The 21,857-nt window shown below is 43.6% G+C and overlaps 1 protein-coding gene across 1 annotated transcript; it reads left to right on the forward strand.

The window, feature by feature from the left end:
- The first annotated feature begins 2,821 nt into the window (after window positions 1-2,821).
- E2F6 (E2F transcription factor 6) lies at window positions 2,822-21,022 on the forward strand. Its single transcript, XM_010982708.3, has 7 exons — window positions 2,822-3,213; window positions 10,218-10,272; window positions 13,000-13,216; window positions 14,861-15,016; window positions 16,067-16,181; window positions 18,567-18,708; window positions 19,030-21,022. Exons 1-7 carry the CDS (start codon window positions 3,106-3,108, stop codon window positions 19,077-19,079), a joined length of 843 nt encoding a protein of 280 aa, XP_010981010.1. The 5' UTR covers window positions 2,822-3,105; the 3' UTR covers window positions 19,080-21,022.
- Window positions 21,023-21,857: the final 835 nt, after the last annotated feature.

Below are 21,857 nucleotides of genomic sequence, written 5' to 3' on the forward strand. Positions count from 1 at the left end.
CACCACTACCGCCCACGTCGAGCCATCATCAGCTGTCCTTTAGGTGACTGACAGCCTCCTAAGCATCCTCCTTGCCTCCCACTGGACTCATCCTGTTGCTGAAGGTCTAAGAATGTCTAAATTGGAGTAGAAGGTATATGGAGAAAGTTGTAACATCTAGCGAATGCTAGGTTATAGTGGTGACCATTGGATTTGTTCCGCATCCTCAGTCCTGAAACACTGCATTAGAAAAGCTAACTTGGCTTCGATTTACCTAGGGTATCAGCACTTGGAAATGGGGTGGGGGTCTGTTTCCTCGTCTGGAAAAGAAGGGGTTAGGCTAGACTAGTCCTTGCAGAATACACCCAAATTCTCAGAGTTTCTGATTCTGTAGGGTCTGAGGTAGGGCCAGAAAATTTGCATTCCTAACAAGCTCCCAGGTGGTGGCAATGCTGAGGTCCACACACCACACTTAGAATCTTGCCAGACTAGAGGATAGCCACACTTTAGTATCTCTACCTGTGCCATCCAATATGGTAGCCACTAGTTACCTGGCTACTAAAATTTAAATTAAATTAAGTTAAATTAAATTTCAGTTCCTGAGACACAAAAGCCACACTTCATGCGCTCAACAGGCACATGTGGCTAATGGCTACCATATTGGGCAGCACAAAACATTTCTGCCATCACAGAAATCCCCATGGGACGTGGCCATCTCCTCACAGACTTCGGGGGAGGAAATTTTACCATAAAAGGAAGGTAGACTATCCCTTGGCAGGTAAGGCAGCATTAGTCAGGCACACATGGGCACTGGGCCTATCCTGTTTTTCCCTAGTACCATTTTGTCCCAAGGAAAAAACACAAAAACAGGACTGGAAAGGGAAATACTAGAATGTCCGTGCTGGGAACTGTGTCTGTGCACCACAGTGGGACATGGTGGACAAAGCAAAGGATTTGGTGGCTAAAGTCCTGCGTTTCAGCCACCTGAGGATGTGGTCTTGAGCAAGTCACTTAACCTCTCTGATCCTCTGTATCCTCATCTGTATTCTAGAAATATCTATCTCATAGGGAGGTGTGTGAAAAAGCACCTGTCGTTTATATTAAATTCGGTATTTTTTCCTCCTTCCCTGTGCTCCCATAGGGTGTCTTACATATTCTGACTTAGTATTTATGTGCTCTGGTTTGTGTGGGGGCCCCTGGACCATAAGGTAAGGCCTCCCTCTGACTTAGTTCACTCCTCAGCACCTCCTCTTCTGCCAGGCACAGGCTCAAAAATGTGCCAATGATCAAGTCTCAGGGTAAAGCCAAGTCACAGGTAAGTGTCTGGAGGGGTCACGGCCCTGACTCTAGACAGCTGTGCTCAGCTCTGCCTTCAGCCTTCAGTGACCCCCCATCCCAAACCACCCCACCTGCAGTCACAGACCCCACCTCTGACTGTAGGAAATCTAGTCACCCTTCAAGAATCTACCCAGGGATCTGCATACCAAATTAATCAGCTATGAAGTCAGATCCTGTCTCTGCCTAGCCAGGACCTTTGGTAATTTTTGTAAATCTTACTCCTCTTCATTTTGCTTATCTGTAAATTGGGCAGAAAAGGACTCATCTTTCAATTTTAATGTAAGATTTACATAAGAAAATTTGTACAAAACATTTAGCAGAATGCTAAACATACAGCAAATGCTAGATTTATGTGGGGTTTTTGGAATTAAAAATAGTCATTTCTGTTCTCCAGAGCTTGCCTTCTCGGGGACTCTGGTTGGGAAAGGTGTCATATAAACACTCTGGGAAATTCTCTTGTGCAACAAAATCCAACCTTCTGGAGACTTCCCCTAGGTTATCCTTTATTTCACGTCATTCTAAATATTTAGCAAACATTTATGGGGCACTTACTATTTGCCAGGAACTGTGCTAGATGCCAGAGATAAAAAGATTAAGGAATGCCTCTGACCTCAAGAAGTTTACAGTCTAGTGGGCATCCACCTTCTTCTGGGAGCCTTCCCTGCCTCACCTCGGGCTGCCTAGAAGCCCCTGGTTCTAACTATCACAGCTCAGTTGCTGCCTTCCACTCTGTACTTACCACATGGTATCGCTTTTTTATATCAAACGTGCTATTCCCGGTTCTAAGTAGTCTACATTCATTCATTCATTCATTCATTCATTCATTCAATCCTCACAACAACCTTATGAGGCAAGTACTGGCATTGATCCCATTTAACAGATGAGGAAACTGAAGCACAGAGCGATTAACTAGCTTGCTTAAGGTCTGGTAAACTTCCAAATAGGGGGAGCCAGGATCTGAAAACACACATTCTGGCTCCCGCTTTAAATGTTCCGTTGATTTATCTGTCTTTTCCACCGGAATTTGAGGTTGAGTCCGTGCCAAATTCAAACGAATATCTCCTGTCCCCGCCATGATATCTAACACAATAGGGAATCAATAATTTATTTCTCATATGAAAAGAGGAAGGAGAAAAAGGGAAAGAAAGAAAGATGCAGAGAACTAAAAAATTTCACGACGGTTTGGTTACCAGCATTTACTAAGCATCAACACTGGGCAAGTACCTGAGATGGGCCGAGGGAGCTCAAGAGTAAATTAACATCCCTGCAGGCTCAGAATTTTCAGTTATTAGTGTCGTTAGTGTCAAGAATTCCGAGGCGACTATTGCGTTGTCCGGGCTGCCTCTTTTCTCTCGCCCGGTTCCCTGTGCCTGGAATTTTGCTCCACGTCTTCCTTTTCCTTCGCCATCCTCTCCGTGAATTCCGTCCCCGGGATTTCCGGAGCTCCGGCCTCCAGGAGCCGATCAGTACGTGGGAGCGCGCCGGCCGCCGCGGGCATGCGCACTGGGGGCGGCGCACTGCGCATGCGGGAAGATGGCGGGCCTGTCGTCCTGTGGTCCGCGGGTCACCTAGCTCGCCTCCCGCCTGCGTTCTTGCTCCCGGGGTCGCGGGGGCAGCGGCGCGTCCCTCTGCAGGCCGGCCTAGCCAGGCGGCGCCTCCGATCAGGCCAGGGACCCGGTTCGTGCTTGGCCCCCGGGACCCGGTGTGTTGGGGGCGGCGCCCGACCCGAGCGGGAGAAGGCGGGAGAGCTCGCGGGGTGCGAGGGCGAGGGGCGGCCGGCTGGGCAGCATGAGTCAGCAGCGGCCGGTGCGGAAGCTGCCCAGCGTGCTCGTGGACCCGGCGGAGGAGACGGTTCGCCGCCGGTGCCGGGACCCCATCAACGTGGAGGGGCTGCTGGTAAGCTCCGGGGACGGCGTGTGTTCCAGCGCGGGGCCGTCGGGTGGAGGTGGAGGTACCCGGCCCGCGGAGAGGCTGGACTGGCAGTCGCCTCGGTCGTGACCTCCCCGGGGCTGGGCCCGGGGCTGCTCCTCGGTCTCCCCGGCTCTCGCACTGCCCCATCACGTCCTGTGAACCAGACCGGCCACCTGCTTAAACTCTTCTCGCTTAAACTCTTCTCCCTTCAGCATCTGCTTGCAAATATGTTGTCAGCCTCCCTGGCTTTTACCGCGGCTACGGAGCAGTGTAGAATAAAATTTCTCAACTTTGCCTGAGATAATCATGCTTTTCCATTTCTCACTATCTCTGCAAGCTGTCTCTCAATTGTTCTTCTCTTCAGCCTCCTCTCCCGCTCTCCTACTTCAGCCACTTAAAACTTGTCCACACCTCACATTTCCCATCCAGAGCCTCCCCGTTCAGCAAATTATCTTCCATCCTGTTTGACAGAGAAAATGGTAGAGAGTTTGGACTCCCTGCAAAAAGGTTTAATTTTGTCTGTTGTTCTGGACAGTAGATTTTCCTTAATCCTCAGGACCCTCGATGAACCATCATTTTCCATTCTCCCGCCATTATCAATTTCTCTGCTGGTTTCTTTCTGATTACTAGTAACTAAACATTTCCTGGAGTCAGTGTGCCCAGACACCAAGAAGATTCGGTGCTCAAAAATAGTTTATGAGCATTATCTCCTTTAGTTCTGCAGGGCAGTCCTAGGGGGTTATTCTTGTTTTATAATTACCAAAATAGACTTGGAGATGTTAAGTGGCTTCCCTGTATTTAGCTAGTAAGTAGAAAAGCCTGGATTTAACCTCACAGGATCTGACTCCGGATGGTAAATTCTCGACTACTTAAACCACATCCTAAATCCTTTTCCATCTTGAAAGATCCCTCCCTTAATTCCTTCCGTATGCCCTTCCATCTATGGTATCGCTCCCCCTTCACAGCCAAACTTTTTGAAAAAATTGTTTACACTCATGGGTCTACTTGCTCTCCTGTCGTTACCACCTTGCCCTGCTGCCGGTGGGCATCTGCCCTGAGCAGAGCTCTAAGACTTCCTACCAAGGTCACCAACAACCTTGTCACTTCCAGCGGATGTTTCACTATGTATCTTCTGTAGCTTTGACATGATTGGCCACTCACTTTTGTTGGAAACTCTCACCATGGAATAGCTCCTTGGACACCTAATCTCGGCTCTCCATCTGCTCATCTGGCTTCTTTTGTTCTCCTTTGCAGACTCCTCTTCCTTTTCCCTTTCCTCCCATGTTGATGTTACTCAGATCTTCTACCTTCTTCACAGTTTCTTCACGTGAGATGTCGTGCACCACTGTCATGACTTCTCTTACTATTTATATTGATGGTCTTAATCTTTGAGAACATGCTAAAAGTTCTAAACTCTTACTATGGAAAAAACTACTTAATTTTGTATTTAATATTAGAAGATACATATAGCCCTTGAAGTCTTAGAAATTCTTACCCACTCTGGTAGTTTTGGTTACCATGTCATAGTAAGTCCCAAACCTATAAATCCAGCTCATAGCTTTCTGACTGTCTACTGGGACATCTCTACTTAGATTTCAAACTCATATATCCAAAATCGAATTCATTATCTTCTTGCCTAAGCAAGCAACAGCTTGCTGTCTCCTCCTGCTGTAAATGGCACCACACCCACCACATTGCCCAAGCTAGTGTCCTGGGCATCAACCTTGCCTTTTCTCTTTTTCAAACTGACCCTCTCCATCCTCTCTGTCTAGTTAAAGTTAATCACCAGTACTTGCCACTTTTAGCCACAGTCTGTGTTTTGGATTGTTGCAGTGTGTTCTTAACCAGTTTTCCTGATACTTGGCTTGCCTCCGAGTTTTTATATTTGCCACATAGTGACTAACTGTAATCGTCTTTTAAAAGCGTATTTCTTGCAATTTGAGCCTCACAATAACAGATTTTATGCTCAGAGAATAAGATAAGAATTCAAGCTCCTCAGGTGTAATTCTTTAAGTACAGCCTTTCAAGTATGGTTCCTCCAGATCTTTAGGTCTGTAAGACTAAAAAGACAAGTTATCTGACCCCCCCCCACACACACACACCCAGCACGCAGCTACAGCATACACTAGTGGTGAAGACACAGAGGGTAACTGCTGTAGACAGTCCTGTTCGTAAAGAGGAAATGGGAGGCACCGAGGAGTACCTGGCCCAGAGCAGTTCTGAAATCCAGCCTGGTGAGGGTGAGAAATTTCTTAATTAGGTCTCAAGGCTTGGGAACAGTTCTCCATGCTCCCACGTCTCCCCCTGGGCTCTTGGCACCACCATCTGAGTCTGTCTTTTTCATGAAAGGTAATATCTATTCATAGGTGAGTGCTTTTTTCAGCCTGTCAGCAGAATTTGGGGTGTCCAATGGCCTCTTCTCTGTTTGAACTGTCTTTGTCCCTTTTAGTCCAAGCTGGCAGTGGTTTTGCTGATGTAATTCTCTCAAAAACTACTGTTAAGCTTGTGGTTCACTCAGTAGATGGAAGTCCCACCCATAGATTTCTTCAAGATCAACTCTTCTCTACCCTGGACTTCTGCTGGGGTGGCCGAGGGACAGTGCCTGCAGCTCCCTGTGGCCCTGTAGCTCCCCGTGGCCCTGTCGTTAGAGCGAGAGATCTGCGAGGTCCATTCTTACTCTCCTTCTGGGGCCTTTTGTGTGACTGAGTAGTTCTCCAAGGGGCCATTTTGATCCCTGAGGGCTCCAGCAAAAACTGTAGTCACACCCACACCTTCATCTTTAGGTTGTGGTGTCTGCCTTTGATTTGGTCTTTCTGAGAAGTCATTTCTTAATTTTTAGCTTCTTGAGAGGCTGAGAATTTTTAAAGCCACTAAATCCTGGCTTCCTTTTGTTCAGCAGTTCTTTCCTCAGTCTCCCTCATCTTGTATGATGAGCTGCAAGGGCCGAGCTGCAAAGGCCCTCAGTGCTGCCTGGAAATCTCCTTGGTAGGATTACCCTGTTCATTAACATCGACTTTCCTCAGAACTGCAGTTGATACTGTTGCTAAGTGCTCTGTCTTAGCATAACAAGGATCCCCCTTCTTCAAGTTTCTGTAAGTTCCCCTGTCCTTTTGAACCCTTACTGGCAGTGTCCTCGAAGTCCAGATTTCTTCTGACAGACTTTTTCAAGACTGCTTAGTCTTTTTTTTTTTTTTCCATTTTTGTGTACATGTATTTTATTGAAGTGTAGTCGGTTTACAATGTGTCAGTTTCTGGTGTATAGCACAATGCTTCAGTCATGTGTGAACATACATGTATTCGTTTTCAGATTCTTTTTCATTAGAAGTTACTGCAAGATATTGAATATAATTCCTTGTGCTATACAGTTATGAACTTGTTGTTTATCAAGGCTGCTTAGTCTTGAACAGACTTTTTGGTAGTTATACTGTGGTTGTGTCAGAGACTGTCCTTGAGATAAACACTGAATTATTTAGTGGTCTGCAGTTTACACTCAAATGATTCAGAGGAAAAAAAAAAAGCACGTGTGTATAGAGAAAAAGATGATAAAGCAAATGCAAAACATTAACATTTGAGGGATTTGGGTGAAGGGTATGTGGTAATTGTTGGTACGGTTTCTGCACCTTTTCTGAAGGCTGAGATTATTTCAAAATTTTTAAAAAATGGATGTCCCTGAAAAGGGTTCACACAATCAGTCTCCCATTGGGTGGACCGTCGTCGTTCCTCACCTGGAGTGGGGGCCCCTCTTCTCACCTCCTCTCTGTGCCCTCGGAGGGAGAGCCTCATCGTCTCCCTCCAGCGCCAGGTACCGGGTTCTGTTCTGGCAGGCCATGTGCAGGGGTGGCATTTCATTTACTTTTTTTTTTTTTTTTTTGATAGCTCGCTAACTTTTGTATGAGGAAGCATTTATTCTGATTTTAAACCACTTCAAAAGGGAGGTCCTGCCTAGTCCCGTTTACTCCCTGAAAAGCTCACCTGTTGAATGTGACTCACCAAAGTCAGAGAAGCTGAAAAGGCTTGCCAGGATTGTCAGACTGACTCTATCCAGATGGTGAATTTAGAAAACAGGCAGTGAGGCTTCATGGTCTCTCAGTGATCCTTATTAATGTACCCAGGAGGGTGTCTTCCCCCGTCCCTGTGTCTGTAAACACTCATTGTTATTTGTCAGTTGAAGTCATCTTCGATGAGGTCCTATTTCAGTCTCTGTTCATTAGTTTAACAAATATTTACCAAGTGCCTGAATGTGCCAGGCACTGTTCCAGTTCAAGAAGAAGAACAATAATAAATAGTCTCTTGTGCTTTCATAGGATTTTTACAGTTTACAAAATCTGTCATTTAATCTTTGCAATAGCTTGGGAAATGGGCAGTAAAAAGTTATATTCCTACACTGTGTTGCAGATACGGGCTGGGATCTCCCAGAGTTTAAGAAGTCCTAGTAGTCCTGAACCCAGTCTCTAGTCAAGAACAATTCTGAATATAAATGAGATGACCGTGTCATTGCTGTAAGCACTTTGGAAATCTCCAGGATTGTAGATCTGTAGGATTCAGATGATCTTCCTTTGGCATGTCTGCCCCGAGGGGCGTGACACTGTTATGATTCCTCCAAGATAAAGGCATAGTGTTTTTATATTCAAAGGGGGAAAAAATGAATGGATGCTGTTGGAATCTGTTCTCCCACAGATCTCAGTATAGCCAATATGTAGTTTATAGCAAAGAATGTGGGGGAAAGGAAGTCATACTTTCTCATGTTACTGTGCATGACTGAGGTCTTATTATCCTTGTGCCAAGCTGAATAGCAACGGTCTAGATAAGAGACCAGAAGGAGGAGTATTGAGCAGGAAAGCTGCCCTTCTAGAGTATGTGGAGAGCAGGTAGGGAGGCAGCCTGTTTGGAAACAGCTGAGTACTGAGTGTAGAACTTGGCTCTGCTGCTAAGAACAGAAGCCTGTTTGCAGTAAAGCGCTGCGGGCTCTGCTCTGTTAACCCTGTCTGTGTGCGTTGTCAGGACTGCACTGACGTGATGGCAAAATTTACTTTAACATTGTAGTAATTAAAATAGTATGTTGCAGATACATAAGTAACAGATCATGGACCGAATAGAAAACTCATGAACCGACCATAATATGTGTAACATTTAGGGTATTTGTTTGTGTGTTCCAAACCAATGTGATGAAGGTGGATTTTTTGTCGTTTGAGAGTCTTGAGACAGTATTTCAACTCTGTCTCATACTGTGTTAGCAGAAGGGTTGAATGTAAAAGTAGCAGTGACAGTTGGTCATACTGGTCTGATGTTTGACTTTAATAGGACTGCCCTTCAGTGGCTGACTGTTGGATACTGTATTTGCAAGTCACTGTGGTCAGCCCTGTGCAAAAGAGAGCCAGGCAGAGCCCCTGCCCCCAAGACGGGCATTCTCAACTGGGGTTTTGCACCCAGGAGGCCTATATGTTGCTTTAAATTCTAACAACTCAGTTCACTTCACAGTGGAGCTCTGTTTCAGGGGAATTGTTCCCTATCAGGTTAACTTGCCGACAGGTGCTGTCATCTTGTCATAGATGATAAACGAATCCTTGTGTCAAGGATTTGTGTCACTGAAAAGCAAGGAGCTGCTCACCTCGCCTTCAGGCTTCCCCATCCTCCAGTCTCTTTGTCACATTGCTAACACACTTAGATCTCTAACCCACGAGCCTGAGTTCGTCATTCTCTTGTTCAGAAATCTGTGGTGGTTCTGCTCTGGTTACAGCGTAAAGTTCAGACTCCTTAGCGTTCCTTTCACGGTCTTCCGCGTTGGCAAGGTGCTAGCCTGCCCTTCAGCCTCAGTATCAAGTCGGTTTCGCACTGGCTCCTCAGGTGGGTTCTCAAAAGGTCCCAGGCTATTTCTGTTTTCACATCTTTGTTTATTTCACTTGCTGCCCCAGGAGCCCTGTTTTTTTCCTTCCCACCCCCCCAGGCTCCCGCAGGTTGGGGCAAAATCTGGCTTGTCTTTCAAGGCTCAGCTAGGGATCCCCTTCCCTGTGAACCCTTTTGATTTCCTCGCTGGGCACATCCGTGGTACTGCTGATTCTTCTCTCAGGTGCCTTACGGCGTTCACATTCCCACTTCTGCTGCGGCCAGTTTGGGGCCAGTTTTTTCACTTACATAAGAACTAAACCTGCGCGGGGCTTGTCTGGAGGAACATGGCATCATTATCTTTTGTTCTACGCACGAGGCTAATATGGGTTTCTGTTTACACAGCTTCATCTAAAGATTTTATTGTTTGCAAAAACAATTTCTAAATGTATTGCAGATGTTACTACCAGTTTATATAAACTTTCCCAGCCTCGAAATAACTGGTAAAATGGTGAGCGTTGATAGTGGAGCTACTACTAATTTTCTGGTTGTCTGAAGGATTTAAGAGAGATTTTTAATTAATCTAATACCAAAGTTCCTAGTTACGTAGTGTGCGTTATTTTCTATTATTAAAAATGCTGATTTTACATTAATTATCATGGGAATGCAAGGCTGCCTGTGAAAGTTTATGAGCACATTTCTTGGAACCACTTACACTTAATTAGCAAGGGGTGACCATTTGTTAGTTTAGATGTATCTTAGACTTCTGCGCTTCCCAGAGTCAGGGACAGTGTCCTGATCGTCTTTGTATTTTTATCCTCAGTACCTGATGCAATCAATAAATTAGTGTCTGTTAGTAATAAATTCTCATATTCACTCCCCCATTCCTTTCTCCCCCACCCCTGTTTCTTTAACTACTGTTTTGTACTTATGGAGGACCGTGCAGTATTAGAAATTCAAATCTGTGAACCTTGTCAGATGTGATTACAGTTAGCATAAGTATTAGAAGAAGAACTGGTTTTCTTACACCCAAATTATTATCCCAGGGTGAGAAAAAAAACCTTTATTATTATCCGGTAAAATGCTGTTTGTTTGCATTTTTTTGCCTTTTGCTGTTCATTTGCATTTTAAATTACTAATTAATTTCTGTATCTTCTTTTTTTCAGCCATCAAAAATAAGGATTAATTTAGAAGATAATGTACAATATGTGTCCATGAGAAGTAAGTTGATTCCTGAATAGGTTTTAGGTTTTGTAGTTTGAACTTCATGTGATTTTAAATGATTTACTTTAAATGTACATGAGTTGGTAAGTAACTTAAATAAAATATTATTTGTACACTGAAATGTAAGGCTTGAAATTTCAGCGAAAACTCCTGGGGTTGTGGGCTGTTAACATGCACAAATGCCAGTTTATTCTCTGTTGCTTTGGAAGTGTCGCTTTTGGAGTGGACTGGTCTGTGTTGGCGGATGTTTCCCAGAATTCTGTGAGAGCGCGTGTTGCCGTCAGCAGGGCTGAAGGCCCTCTCAGGCAGCAAGCGTGAGGACGCTCTTCTGCCCTCCTGGTTTCCTTTGATTTTTCCTTCTACTCCTGCCGTGGATCGGTGTTCAGAGCCCGTTACAGGAAATGGAATGTTAGTTGCTCTAGTTCCTTATCTTTCTGGAAATTGTCCCGATAAATGGCCCCACCCCAATTTCCTCTTAATGTGCTCCTAATCTCAGTGGGTAGATGGTGCATAGACGCCCACTGCACATCTTAACATGAGCCTTCACTTCTCTGCCCCGCCACAGCCCCACCCGTATCTGGCCCCGACGTTTGGTCAGTTTTACTCTGGAAGCGTTTCCTTCGTCTGTCTCCTACCACCCACTCGCAGTCACGTCTGATGTTTATTGAGCTTGTTCAGGGCTTGGCCTTGTGTTAGGCTCTTTGCATGGATTATCACAACCTTCAAATACAGTAGGGATTATTAGTCCTGTTTTATAGATAAGCCTTAGTTTTAGGCTCAGAGAGGTTAAGTAACTTGCTCCATCAGGATTCAGCCCCGAGCCTCCAACTTCAGCCCACAGCCTCACCCACGTGTTTGGCTCCTGCCTCGGGCAGGCTCACTCCCTCCCAGACAGAAGAGATCGCAGAGCCAGGCACCCCTCACCTCTTAATTCTGCTGCCAGTGTAGTTTCTCTAACACAGATACGCGGTGATGACATCACTCAACCTAGAAGTCTTCAGTGATGCTCTGTTACATATAGGAAAAATCCTGATTCATTTGTTTGGTTTTATTTGTTTATATTAAATTCATAACCCACTTCATATCCTTAAAAGAAACAAGGCAAGAGAAAATGGACAGACAGAAGGACGAGGCCCTTGAAGGCTGTTTCTTGCTTCACTTTGCAGCCTTCCCCCCCAGCCCTCTGCACCCTCCCCATTACTAACGCTGTACACGCTGTGGGAGCCCTGAATACACTCTGTCCTCACGGGCTGCTGTGTTGTTTCCTCTCCTCGCTCAGCCCCTCGTCCCCGTGAGTGCTCGAGAACCCCACCCTGTCCAGTCTTTCTGTGCTCTGTTCCCAGCCACGCTTGCTAGGGGGCCTTCCCTGTTTCCACTCTCGTGAGTTTTATCTTCGCATGTAACTTTGAAGTCCTCTCTCACACTCATCTCTGGGCTTTGCGTAGGGTTCCTGCTAGACTATTGAATGTGGAGTTCCTTTAGTTTGAAGACTGTTTTATTCATGTTTTTATCCCTTTAGCAACTGTCATGTTATAGGTGTTCAGTTTATATCTGTTCTTTATAAAATGACTAACACAGGAATATGCTTATCCTGAACTTTTAGGACCATGCCTTGTTAGTAATTTAGTGTAATTATAGTTGATCTTTGAACAACACGAGTTTAAACTGCAGTCCACTTATATGCGGATTTTTCAGTGGTAAAGACTGCAGTACGAAGCAGTCCAGGGCTGGTTGAGTCCGCAGATTTGGAGGAACCGCAGGTGCAGGGGCTACTGTGAATCACACACAGGGTAACTCGTGCGTTGTTCAGAGCTCACTTGTAAATGTTTTTTAAATCAGAATCGCTCATTTGTAGTCTTCCAAGATTTGTTGTACAATCGTGACTGTCTTCTACTTAGAATTTTTTAAAAAATTTAATTCCTATTTAATTCCATTTAATCTTAAGTATAGGAGTGGTCTCCACAGAGAAGATGTTTATATTCTAAAATACGTACTTTCGTTTCTTGGAGTATCCACGAGTGGTCTTTAAACTGAACATGGTGTTGCAGGGGTTGTGGGTAAGGGTGGGTATTTCTTCTGAAGCATACTGACTGCGGTGCGCTCTGAAAGTTGAATTAAGGAGTAATCACATGCTCCACCCCAAAAGGACAACTAAATTATCTGTAGAATTATTTCCTCTGCACACTAAACCATAAGACCTTTTTATTTAGTATCAAATTGGGAGAGATGAAAAGAATGATTATATTTAGTTTTGGCAAGGGCGTGAGATGAGGCCCTCACCCTCTGCGTAAAATTGATAGAATCTTCATTCTGTCAGCAGGTGTAGCAGTACACTTCAAAAGACCCTTTTACTCAACAATTCCACATTTTGGAACTTATCTAAAGGGAACAGAGATGCATACCAAAATTTAGCTACTAGGAGATTCATTAAAGTATTGTGAAAAGTAGTAAAATTGGAGACACTCTGAATTTCCTATATTGGGGTAAATTTGCAGATAATCTATGCAGTTAAATATTATGCAGCCATAAAAAGTAGAGTGGAAATACATTTGTTATTTTATAGAAATCTATCTCGTAAAAATTAGCCATGATTTTAGTCAGTGTGTAGAATTTCTGTAGGTGTCTATGCTTACTGATCAAGAAGAAATAAATGGGTTTTTTTCAATGAGTTGAGAAAGAAATGCTATTTAAAATTTTACAAGTTGTCTTTGTTTTGTTTCCCAGAAGCTCTAAAAGTGAAGAGACCTCGTTTTGATGTATCACTGGTTTATTTAACTCGAAAATTTATGGATCTTGTCAGATCTGCTCCTGGGGGTATTCTTGACTTAAACAAGGTTGCAACAAAACTGGGAGTACGGAAACGAAGAGTGTATGACATCACCAATGTCTTGGATGGAATCGATCTGGTTGAAAAAAAGTCTAAGAATCATATTCGATGGATGTAAGCTGATTTCAGACTTTCCGTGTTTTTTCCCCTTCTCATGAAGTGATGATACTATGCTTAAAACAAATTAGATACTAGCAGTGTTTTGACTATTAAAACAAAGATGCGAATTTTTGTTAGAGAAGGATTCTATAAAATTGTCTTACATTGTCCCACAAGGTATGTAAATAATTTTTTTCCTGCTTAGAATAGAATATCATTGGTACCATTCATTCTAATATTATGGAAAATCATTCTAATATTATGGAAAAGTTAAATGAAATCATGATTAGTTTTAAAGAGTTTCACTTTTCAAGACAAGACGGGGGAATCTGACTGCACAGGAGTTTTTTGTTTTTGTTTTTAATATTTCCTTAGTTTCAATTGATTGTTGACATTGGGAAATAGTTAAGGCTGTAAAACAGTGGTTCTTGCACAGTGTGTAACAAACACTTGGAGGCCTCCCTCCCTCCCCAGAGGCTGTTACTCAGTGCTGGCAGAGGGCAGATGTCTCACTTCTTAACAACTACCCTCTGGTTACGACATTCGGAACACAGTGCCCTGGATGTGAAAAAAGAGAAGGAGTCTTAATGTCTACAAGGCAATTGCTAAAGACAGCGTATAGTTAGGAAGGCTCTCAGAGACCTTATGGTAGAGGTGTAGACATAGATACAGGTGTGTGCGTGTGCGTGTGCAGGCGTGCGCGTGCGCCTGGGGGCACGCACACAGGGAAAAGGCTGTTGTACTTACAATAGGCAAGTATTTTGGATCAGTAGGAAATAGTTCAGGGTATAATAGTTCCAGAGACCTTTCAGGCAAATGAAAACTCTACCAACAAAGATTGTAAAATGACTCTAAAATTAACTTAGCTGTTAGAGGAAAGGGGTTCATAAGGGAGGTTATTTTTTCAATGGTACGGAAATGCAAATTGAATTGTAATTTGAGAATGTTTGCAAAATAACATTAAACAGCACTTCAGGGGTTAATATCAGATTATGTTCTGAATCACTAATTTGGGAACTAGCAAGCGAAAGATAAAGTAGCAGCCTTTTCCCTCTGTATTTTCTGTAAAGATTGAAGAAAACAATGAATAACAGTTGTTACTCAGGTCATGTCATATTGGGGTAGATAGTAATAAAGAAAATATATCTTTTAAAAATTGTATAATCATATTCAGATAGAACTGGATAAAAAATGCACGATAGGGAAAAATAAAGACTCAATTTTAGCAGAGGAACCATGATTTGGCCAATACTCCTTGTATTTCATCTGTAAAAACTAAGGGATTAAAAGATTGTAGCTTGTCAAGTCACGCTGTAAGAAGTAGAGCTGGGGATAAAACTGGGTGTTATTGACTCTTCGCCCAGTGCTCATTCAACTTCATTCAGCTTTGCCTGCTACTGCTAATTTCCATAGGATTATAGAGTTGGTTTTGTTTTTTAAAGTCCCTATGTAAGAGAATAGAACTGGAGACAAAAACCAGAAGGAACGACGGTCATCTAGAATAATGGGAGGACAGGAGTGGAGTTCAGTTCCTGATTTCTGTCTGTCATTGTGGGAAACACCTGCTGCAAATGTTTGAAGAAGCTCCAGTGAGTGACTTAACTGGTATTGTTTTGTGATCTCCTAGATGTTATTGATGGTGATCTTTTTCTTTTAAAGAGGATCTGATCTTAGCAATTTTGGAGCCATGCCCCAACAGAAGAAGCTGCAGGAGGAACTTTCTGACTTGTCAGCGATGGAAGATGCTCTGGATGAGTTAATTAAGGATTGTGCTCAGCAGTTGTTTGAGTTGACAGATGACAAAGAAAATGAAAGATATCCTTTAACTCTGTGCCTTTTAAAAAAATTTCTCCTTCCATGGCAGGTTTCTTTGAATAGTAGGGTCAGCTTAGGGATTTAATTAATATATTGAAGATACAAAATTAGACCTTTAGAAGTGAATGAACTGCTGTAGAAATGGTACTTAAACTGCCATCCTAATTCACAAAGCCTGGTCGAATGTCGATGCTCTTCTTAAGCTCAGAGTCCCCGGGACTGGAGTGGGAGACTTGCCTTCGGTGCTGACCTCCTCCTGGGTCTCCTAGACTGTTTGGCTGCCCTGTTCCCCTGTGGCATCTTTCTGAGGTGTCACTGATTTTGAGCTGTTCCATGCTTCACATTTACATATTATCTCCACACCAGTCATAACTCCTGTTTCCACAGTACAGTTATTAGAAGGAAAATAAATGCTATTACTACACCCAATCAAAAGGTCTGTGGAGTCAAAAAAGAATGCTGGGGAAACCCAGTAAATCACGTAATTGGTGAAATTTCAGGCAACACAATAAAATAAGAGGAAAAAAATTCAGGTAGTGAGATGGAAAGTAATTTTGGGTGAGGAAAATCCCCTGAATACACGATGGTCCAGAAAACCTGATTCTCTAAGTTGTTTCTACTTTTTACAGATTCTTTCCACCTTACATTTTAGAAGATTCTCATCAGACTCTGAATATTTTTTCCCAAAGGTTCTCATAGTAAGCTCTAGCAGTGAATAGGGAAGAGAGTGGGGAGGTTTGAATACCTTCATGCATTATATTTATGGTTCAGACTTTATTAATATTTTTCTCCAGAAAGTGTCATCATACCCACAGTAGTACAGTTTAAAGAGATTCTTTGAGTTACAAATATTGTAAGAAACTTTATAAAATTTTAAGAATTGTTGATGAAATAATGAGGATTATATACGAAATTATTTTTTTTACTACTTTCCTTAATCGTGAGTTTGTATTCCATAAAAACTGAAGCTATTCTAAAATTACACACATTCATGTGTTATGAGATAAATTATCTCCCCACTCTGCCTGGAGATCCTTGACTGATTTTTACACTAGCTTATGTGACGTATCAAGATATTCATAGCATTCAAGCCTTCCATGAACAGATTGTTATCGCAGTTAAAGCTCCAGCAGAAACCAGATTGGATGTTCCAGCTCCCAGAGAAGTAGGTAGCCCTGCATTTTTAAGATTTAAGAGGGAAGCAGGCCAGCTGCTTAGGCTGTGCTTTATTGCAGGCATAGTAACCCGATAACCTCTCTGTCCACGTTAGCTGCATGCCTGATGCTGGTTGGGGCTTGTTACACATTTTAATTTGTTTTGAGTAGCACCACAAATGGAGTAGTAGTCATGATGATTATCCTCTTAAAGATGAGGAATCTGAAGCACAGAAAGATTGATAAACTCTCACAACGACACAGTAAGTGACCGAACCAGAATTCAAACCCAGATTGTTTGACTTCTGGGTTTGTTCTTAACCATTGTATTTCAGTGCCTCTTAGCGGGATCACCAAGAATTGGCGTCAGTGTTAAAGTTCCAAAAGTAAGATCTGGTGTCAGCCAGGGCTCTAGGGAATTAACTCGCTCACCCAACTCATAAAAGACTAATGAATAAAAGAGAATGCTGAGTCACACATTTAAAATGAAAAGTGAAATGGCTGTGTCAGTGAAAATACTGTTAGCTGCCAGCTGCTCAGCACACTTTTTCCTTGCAAGAAAGTTTGTATTGAAAGATAGTTGACATCAGAAGGGTTCCTGGTAAGGATGGAGCCAGAACCAAGTAATGTGGCCGTTCTTGGAGCAAGTCAAGTTCTGACAGCCCCTCGGTGCTAGGGTGATGTCCTCCTCATTGTGAGAGGGACTTAACCTCCCTCAGAGTAGAGCAATTTCTCACCACCCGCCTTTCCTCTCATCCCCAGCAGAGCACTGTCCATGTGAGACCCCGGTTGCTGTTTGTCAGTGTACTGTAGGTAAAGGAACGGCTTTCTTTTACTCCAGTCACACTCAAATTGTGTCTTCTTAGTGATACTTCCTAGTTGTTTTATTTAGATGTGGGTATATTCCAAGTCTCCTAGGTAACATGTATATTTAATATGGGACATTTCACATAGTCACATTCATCCGTAACTTATCACTAGTCTTTCAACACATCCTCACTTTGGGGCATGGTAGTCCATTTCTGCAGTGACTGATGAGTTTTTGTTTTCCCCCCTGTACTGTGAGCTGCTTCAGGTGTAATTGCCAAATCTTGCTGAGCCTTTGATCAGGCCCAAGATGTCTCTTAGAGTCCCATTTAAAAGCCGAGGAACGTGGGCCCTCTTGGCAGCCATTCTTAGCAGTAGGGAAAGTCAGTGGGAGCGATGGACAAAGAGTCCGATTCCACAGAGATGTGGGGAGAGGTCTGGGGATCTAGTGCTGGGGTGGATGGACTGGCCTTCAGGTCAAGTGCAGCCTGTTGGGCTTTTGTAAATAAATGCATCGGGACACAGCCACATGCCTGTTTGTTTAGATATTGTCGCTGGCTGCTTTCGCTCTGTAATGGCAAAGGTGTGTAGTTGTGAGAGGGATGATGTGACCTGCAAAGTCAAAAATATTTACTACCTCGCCCTGCCCAGAAGACGTTGGCCAACCCCTGACTTAATGGACCCTGCGATCCTCAGCTGCCACTTCTGAGCAGCTTACTGGTTTCCTTGCTTCAGAAGTATTGAGTTGTGCAGGGTGTACCCCTCAAACCAGACCTGGCCTGGCCATCTAGGAGCTGAGCACAGGTATTCTTCAGCCCATCTGCCTGCTACCAGGAAGCTACGGGAAGGGTGATAACACTGGAGGTCCAGAGACCCTCTGCTGTGAGGTCACAGTGAGCAGGAAGGGCATGGGGTGCCAGGTACCCAGCCCAGGCCTAACCGTCTGGGAGGGAAGGAAATAGACTTGACTTTGCAGTTGAAGCCACTCCCAGTCAAAACAACAAAGGAGTCCTCTATAACTGAATGTTCCCTAAGAATTTTGCACAGTTCTCAGTAGAAGCAACTGATTACCTGGTATCTTTTGGATTTAACATTTTAAATTACAAGAGGTATATTTTGTCATGGCTTCATCCTCTTTTTCAAGTGGATGGAAGAATAATCCTTTCATTTAGCTCAGTACCTCTCCAGTGGTCTGAAATCTTAGCACACTTATCATTTGAGTTGACAGACTGTTTTAGATTTCTTTGTCATCAGAACACTGATTTTGGAGTCTCCAGTTCAGACTTCTTAAAGGGGTCAACTCCTTGAGGAGAGACAGATGAGCTCCTGCGTGCTGAGGTGGTCCCCTTTGGGCTCTGAAGCCTCCCCTGTATGACCAAGTAGCTGGTTTAACTGTGTGTGTTGGCCAGTGGTTTCATGTGACTAAAGCTAACTGAGTGTATGATTTTCTCAAATATGTGATGGAAAGGAAACTACCTAAATTAAAATTTCCAGAAGTGTTCCTTGAAATATTTGCAGTTCTAGTAAGTGAAAAACTATAATGAATGAATTTTCTCATTCGTCTCGGTGTTTCATGCGTCGTTTGCTAGGATTCCATCACAGTGCACATAAGGAGCACCAAGGGGCCCATTGATGTTTATTTATGTGAAGTGGAGCAGGGTCACTCAAGTAATAAACGGTCAGATGGTACCTTCTCATCTAAAAGCAAACATCCAGAACACCCTAATAAAGGTAAGTGCACCAGTTTTGTGACTAGGAAAATCTAGGATTCTAATGATTTTTAAAATATATATAGTTTTATAAATGACTGTTACGGCCTTATAGATATTTTTACTCTTCCTAGCTGTCTGTGTCCTCTGATGGTCCTTCCAGGTATATGTTTGAGTTCTGGTTTACTCTTGGGAGACTGAAAACTTGAGGCTTAGGCCATTAACATAAGATTATGGTTCCTGACTCAGGTCTTCCGGTTTCCTTAAGCACTTGGGCTGTGTGTTCTGTTACCTGCCTTTCAGACCTTCACATAGGAGGGTTTCTCTCGGGTTTATTTTTCAGAAGAAAATCCTCCACAGCAAAATGAAGAATTGCTTGAAGTGAGCAACTGATGGCGTCTGAGGATTGGTGTGCTGGGTCCTGTTGGAACATTCTGCGTGGATGAATTCTACTTCAGATGTGATTCTCAGAGCAATAAATCATCCCTGACGTTTCTCATTCTCAGTAGCAGCAGTCAGGCCAGTAGTACCTTTGAATAGTTCACTACTTAGATTACTGGATGATTATGGTTTCTGCATTTGAAAACAACTCTTTTTATAATTATTCACTGCTTTTTGTCAGTGAAATAGACATCTTGCCTCCTGAAATTACTGAATCACAAAAAATTATCACTGAAAGACAGGCAGGCTGGATGGACAGTTCTTCGTGGACTCTGCCCTTTCCTGCACGGATCATGTGTTGTTATCTTGAGAGAAATTGCCTTACACGGGTTCATGTCTGCAATGGATGGTGTACACACACTCTGGACGTGATGTCTTTGTATATATTTGTATAATGTTTAGATGACTTATGAAATATGTCTGAGTGAAACTTTTCACCCTTGTACAGCCGAAATAATGTATATATGGAAAGTAGCAGACATATTCTCTAACTTCTGTGGTATCTATAACTTATTAGAATCCTCTGAATGAGGGTTAGAGGCAAGTTTTTTCCTAACTTCTACATGTAGAAGTATCATAAATATGCTACACATTTGAAGTTCATGGATTTAATTAAAGCATTTCAGTGAGGTTCCCAGTGCTAAAATTGGACTTCAAGCTCCCTACAGAGCCATCGTGTCTGAGCAGACTGGTGGCACGCTCCAAGCTTTGGGGACAAGTGTAGAAATGCCATCACGTCATGACTTAATTCCTTGCAAGACATGAATTCAATCATGGTAAAAACTGCAAAGTATTTTAACCTTTTTTGCAAGCAGATTTTGTGATGTGTTTCTGTAAGCAGCCTTGCCCTTCAGTCAGAGGGGTTTCCTCACGACGTGCTAGTTGTCCCCTACCCTCTCTCCCGCTCTTGTCCCACATTTCTGAGTACCTAGCTCTTTCTACCTCACGGGTAAGTCATTTACCACTGTGCCTCAGTAACTCAGTAGTTTACCATTAGACTGTGAGCTCCTTGGGGGATTGTCTTAATCATTGTTAAACCCAACGCCTTGCACCATCCCTGGCACATAAAAAGTGCTCAGTAAACGTTTAAACAAATCAGTGAGTGAGTGCTTGGGTGCGTGAGTGAATTGTAAAATTAATAATAATACTTGGCTTGTCTACCATAGAAGGTTCTTGTGTCATTCAGATTCATATTTTAAACTTCTCTTGCTTTCAAAGAAAGAATTGAAGCAACTTGAAATTAAGACCACGTATAAAAAGAGTTAGCATGGGAATCAAAAATCAAAATATAGAAAAATAATGCTGAGAATTTAGGATTTGCATACCCTTGAGCTCCAGTGGCTTTCGCCAGGCCTATCCCTCCGCTGAGCACCAGCCTCCTCCCTCCTCACCGTCCCTGTCAGCTGCTTCTGTGAGCCGGGGACCGCCCGTCGTGCGCCTCATCTCAGGCACACGTGGTGAACGTCAGAGCTCAGGCAGAAGCTGTGTGACCGGACGTAGGTCAGGTGCTTCCCGGGCTGCCCCAGCTCCGCACCGTAGACTTGGCAGATGTTGGTTTATCTGCAGTGGCTGAAACCTGGGGGTCGATGAGGTCGCCTGATGAGAGGGTCCAGCAGGAGAACAGGAGAGGACCGATGACAAGTATTTTAAGGGGAAATACAGGAGAAAAGGCTTTCCTGAGAAGGAAGAGTGAGAGGAGGGGAGAAACGACTAGAGAAGGTAGTGCCTTTCCACAGGTGACAGCGGCGTCTCAGAGCAGCAGTTCCTCACTTGTGAAATGTGACAAATGTTCCACTTCGCAGATTGTTCTGAGAGTAACATGAGATCATGTAAGCGACAGTCCTTTGTAAACTGTAGACGTGTTCTATAAATGAAGATGCTCTCCATCGCTCCGACTTCTGGTGTCTGGTCTCTTCTTTGCACAACTGCTAGAGGAAGCATGGCCAGAACTCACTTCCAGGCTCTTCCTCCCACTCTGTCCTGAACCCTCTGCCCATCTCTCTGTGTACGTTTTTATACTGCTTTGCAGATACTGGTTTCTTTTTTAATTGAAAGTTTGTGGCCACCCTGTGTCCAGCAAGTCCACAGGCACTAGTTTTCCAGTAGCATTTGCTCATTTCACATCTCTGTATCAGGTTTTGGTAATTCTCGCAATATTTCAAACTTTTTCATTATTGTTTTATTTGTCATAAATATAAAACTTGAATGACCGGGGGGTTGTTTCTTACTAATGAGCAAAAGAAAGTGGTTTCTTTGAGTTGGAGTCTACTCATAAAGCTGCTGAAGTGACAGCACAAGGTGGAGAAGAAGACGTAAACCCAGTTGACAAGCAGCGGCAGAGCTCGAGAGGCTTGACGTCAGCTTTGAAAAGTTCTCCTGTGGGTGAAATGCCATCAAACTGCATTGCATGCCACAGAGGAAACACCTGTGAAAGAAAGTCAATCAGTGTGGCCAACTTCACCCTTGTCTTATTTTAAGAAATAAAATCGGCTTACTGCTCCAGCCTCCAGCAACCGAGGAAAGCACAGGTTCCAGCTGAAACATCCCCAGGATCCTGGAGCCTCCGTCAGCCTGGATCCCCCGCAGACTGCATGGAATTGCCCTGCCAACCTGCGTGCGACATGGAATGTGTCAGATCACTGGGATCTGTTTGGAGTTAGTTTGTTACTGCAGCATCACCAAGCCGACGCTAACCAGTATGTTTGGGGACAACTAGCCGTCTCTGCCACA

Source organism: Camelus dromedarius, chromosome 15, assembly GCF_036321535.1.
Source record: "Camelus dromedarius isolate mCamDro1 chromosome 15, mCamDro1.pat, whole genome shotgun sequence".
Taxonomy (NCBI): Eukaryota; Metazoa; Chordata; class Mammalia; order Artiodactyla; family Camelidae; genus Camelus; species Camelus dromedarius.

What these genes read in the sequence shown, in the direction of transcription:
- E2F6 (XM_010982708.3), top strand. Translation starts at nt 3,106, where the DNA reads ATGAGTCAGCAGCGGCCGGTGCGGAAGCTGCCCAGCGTGCTCGTGGAC. An exon ending in AAGAATCATATTCGATGGAT is followed by an intron (nt 13,217 to 14,860) that starts GTAAGCTGATTT and finishes TTTCTTTTAAAG; the next exon opens with AGGATCTGATCTTAGCAATT. An exon ending in ATGTTCCAGCTCCCAGAGAA is followed by an intron (nt 16,182 to 18,566) that starts GTAGGTAGCCCT and finishes GTCGTTTGCTAG; the next exon opens with GATTCCATCACAGTGCACAT.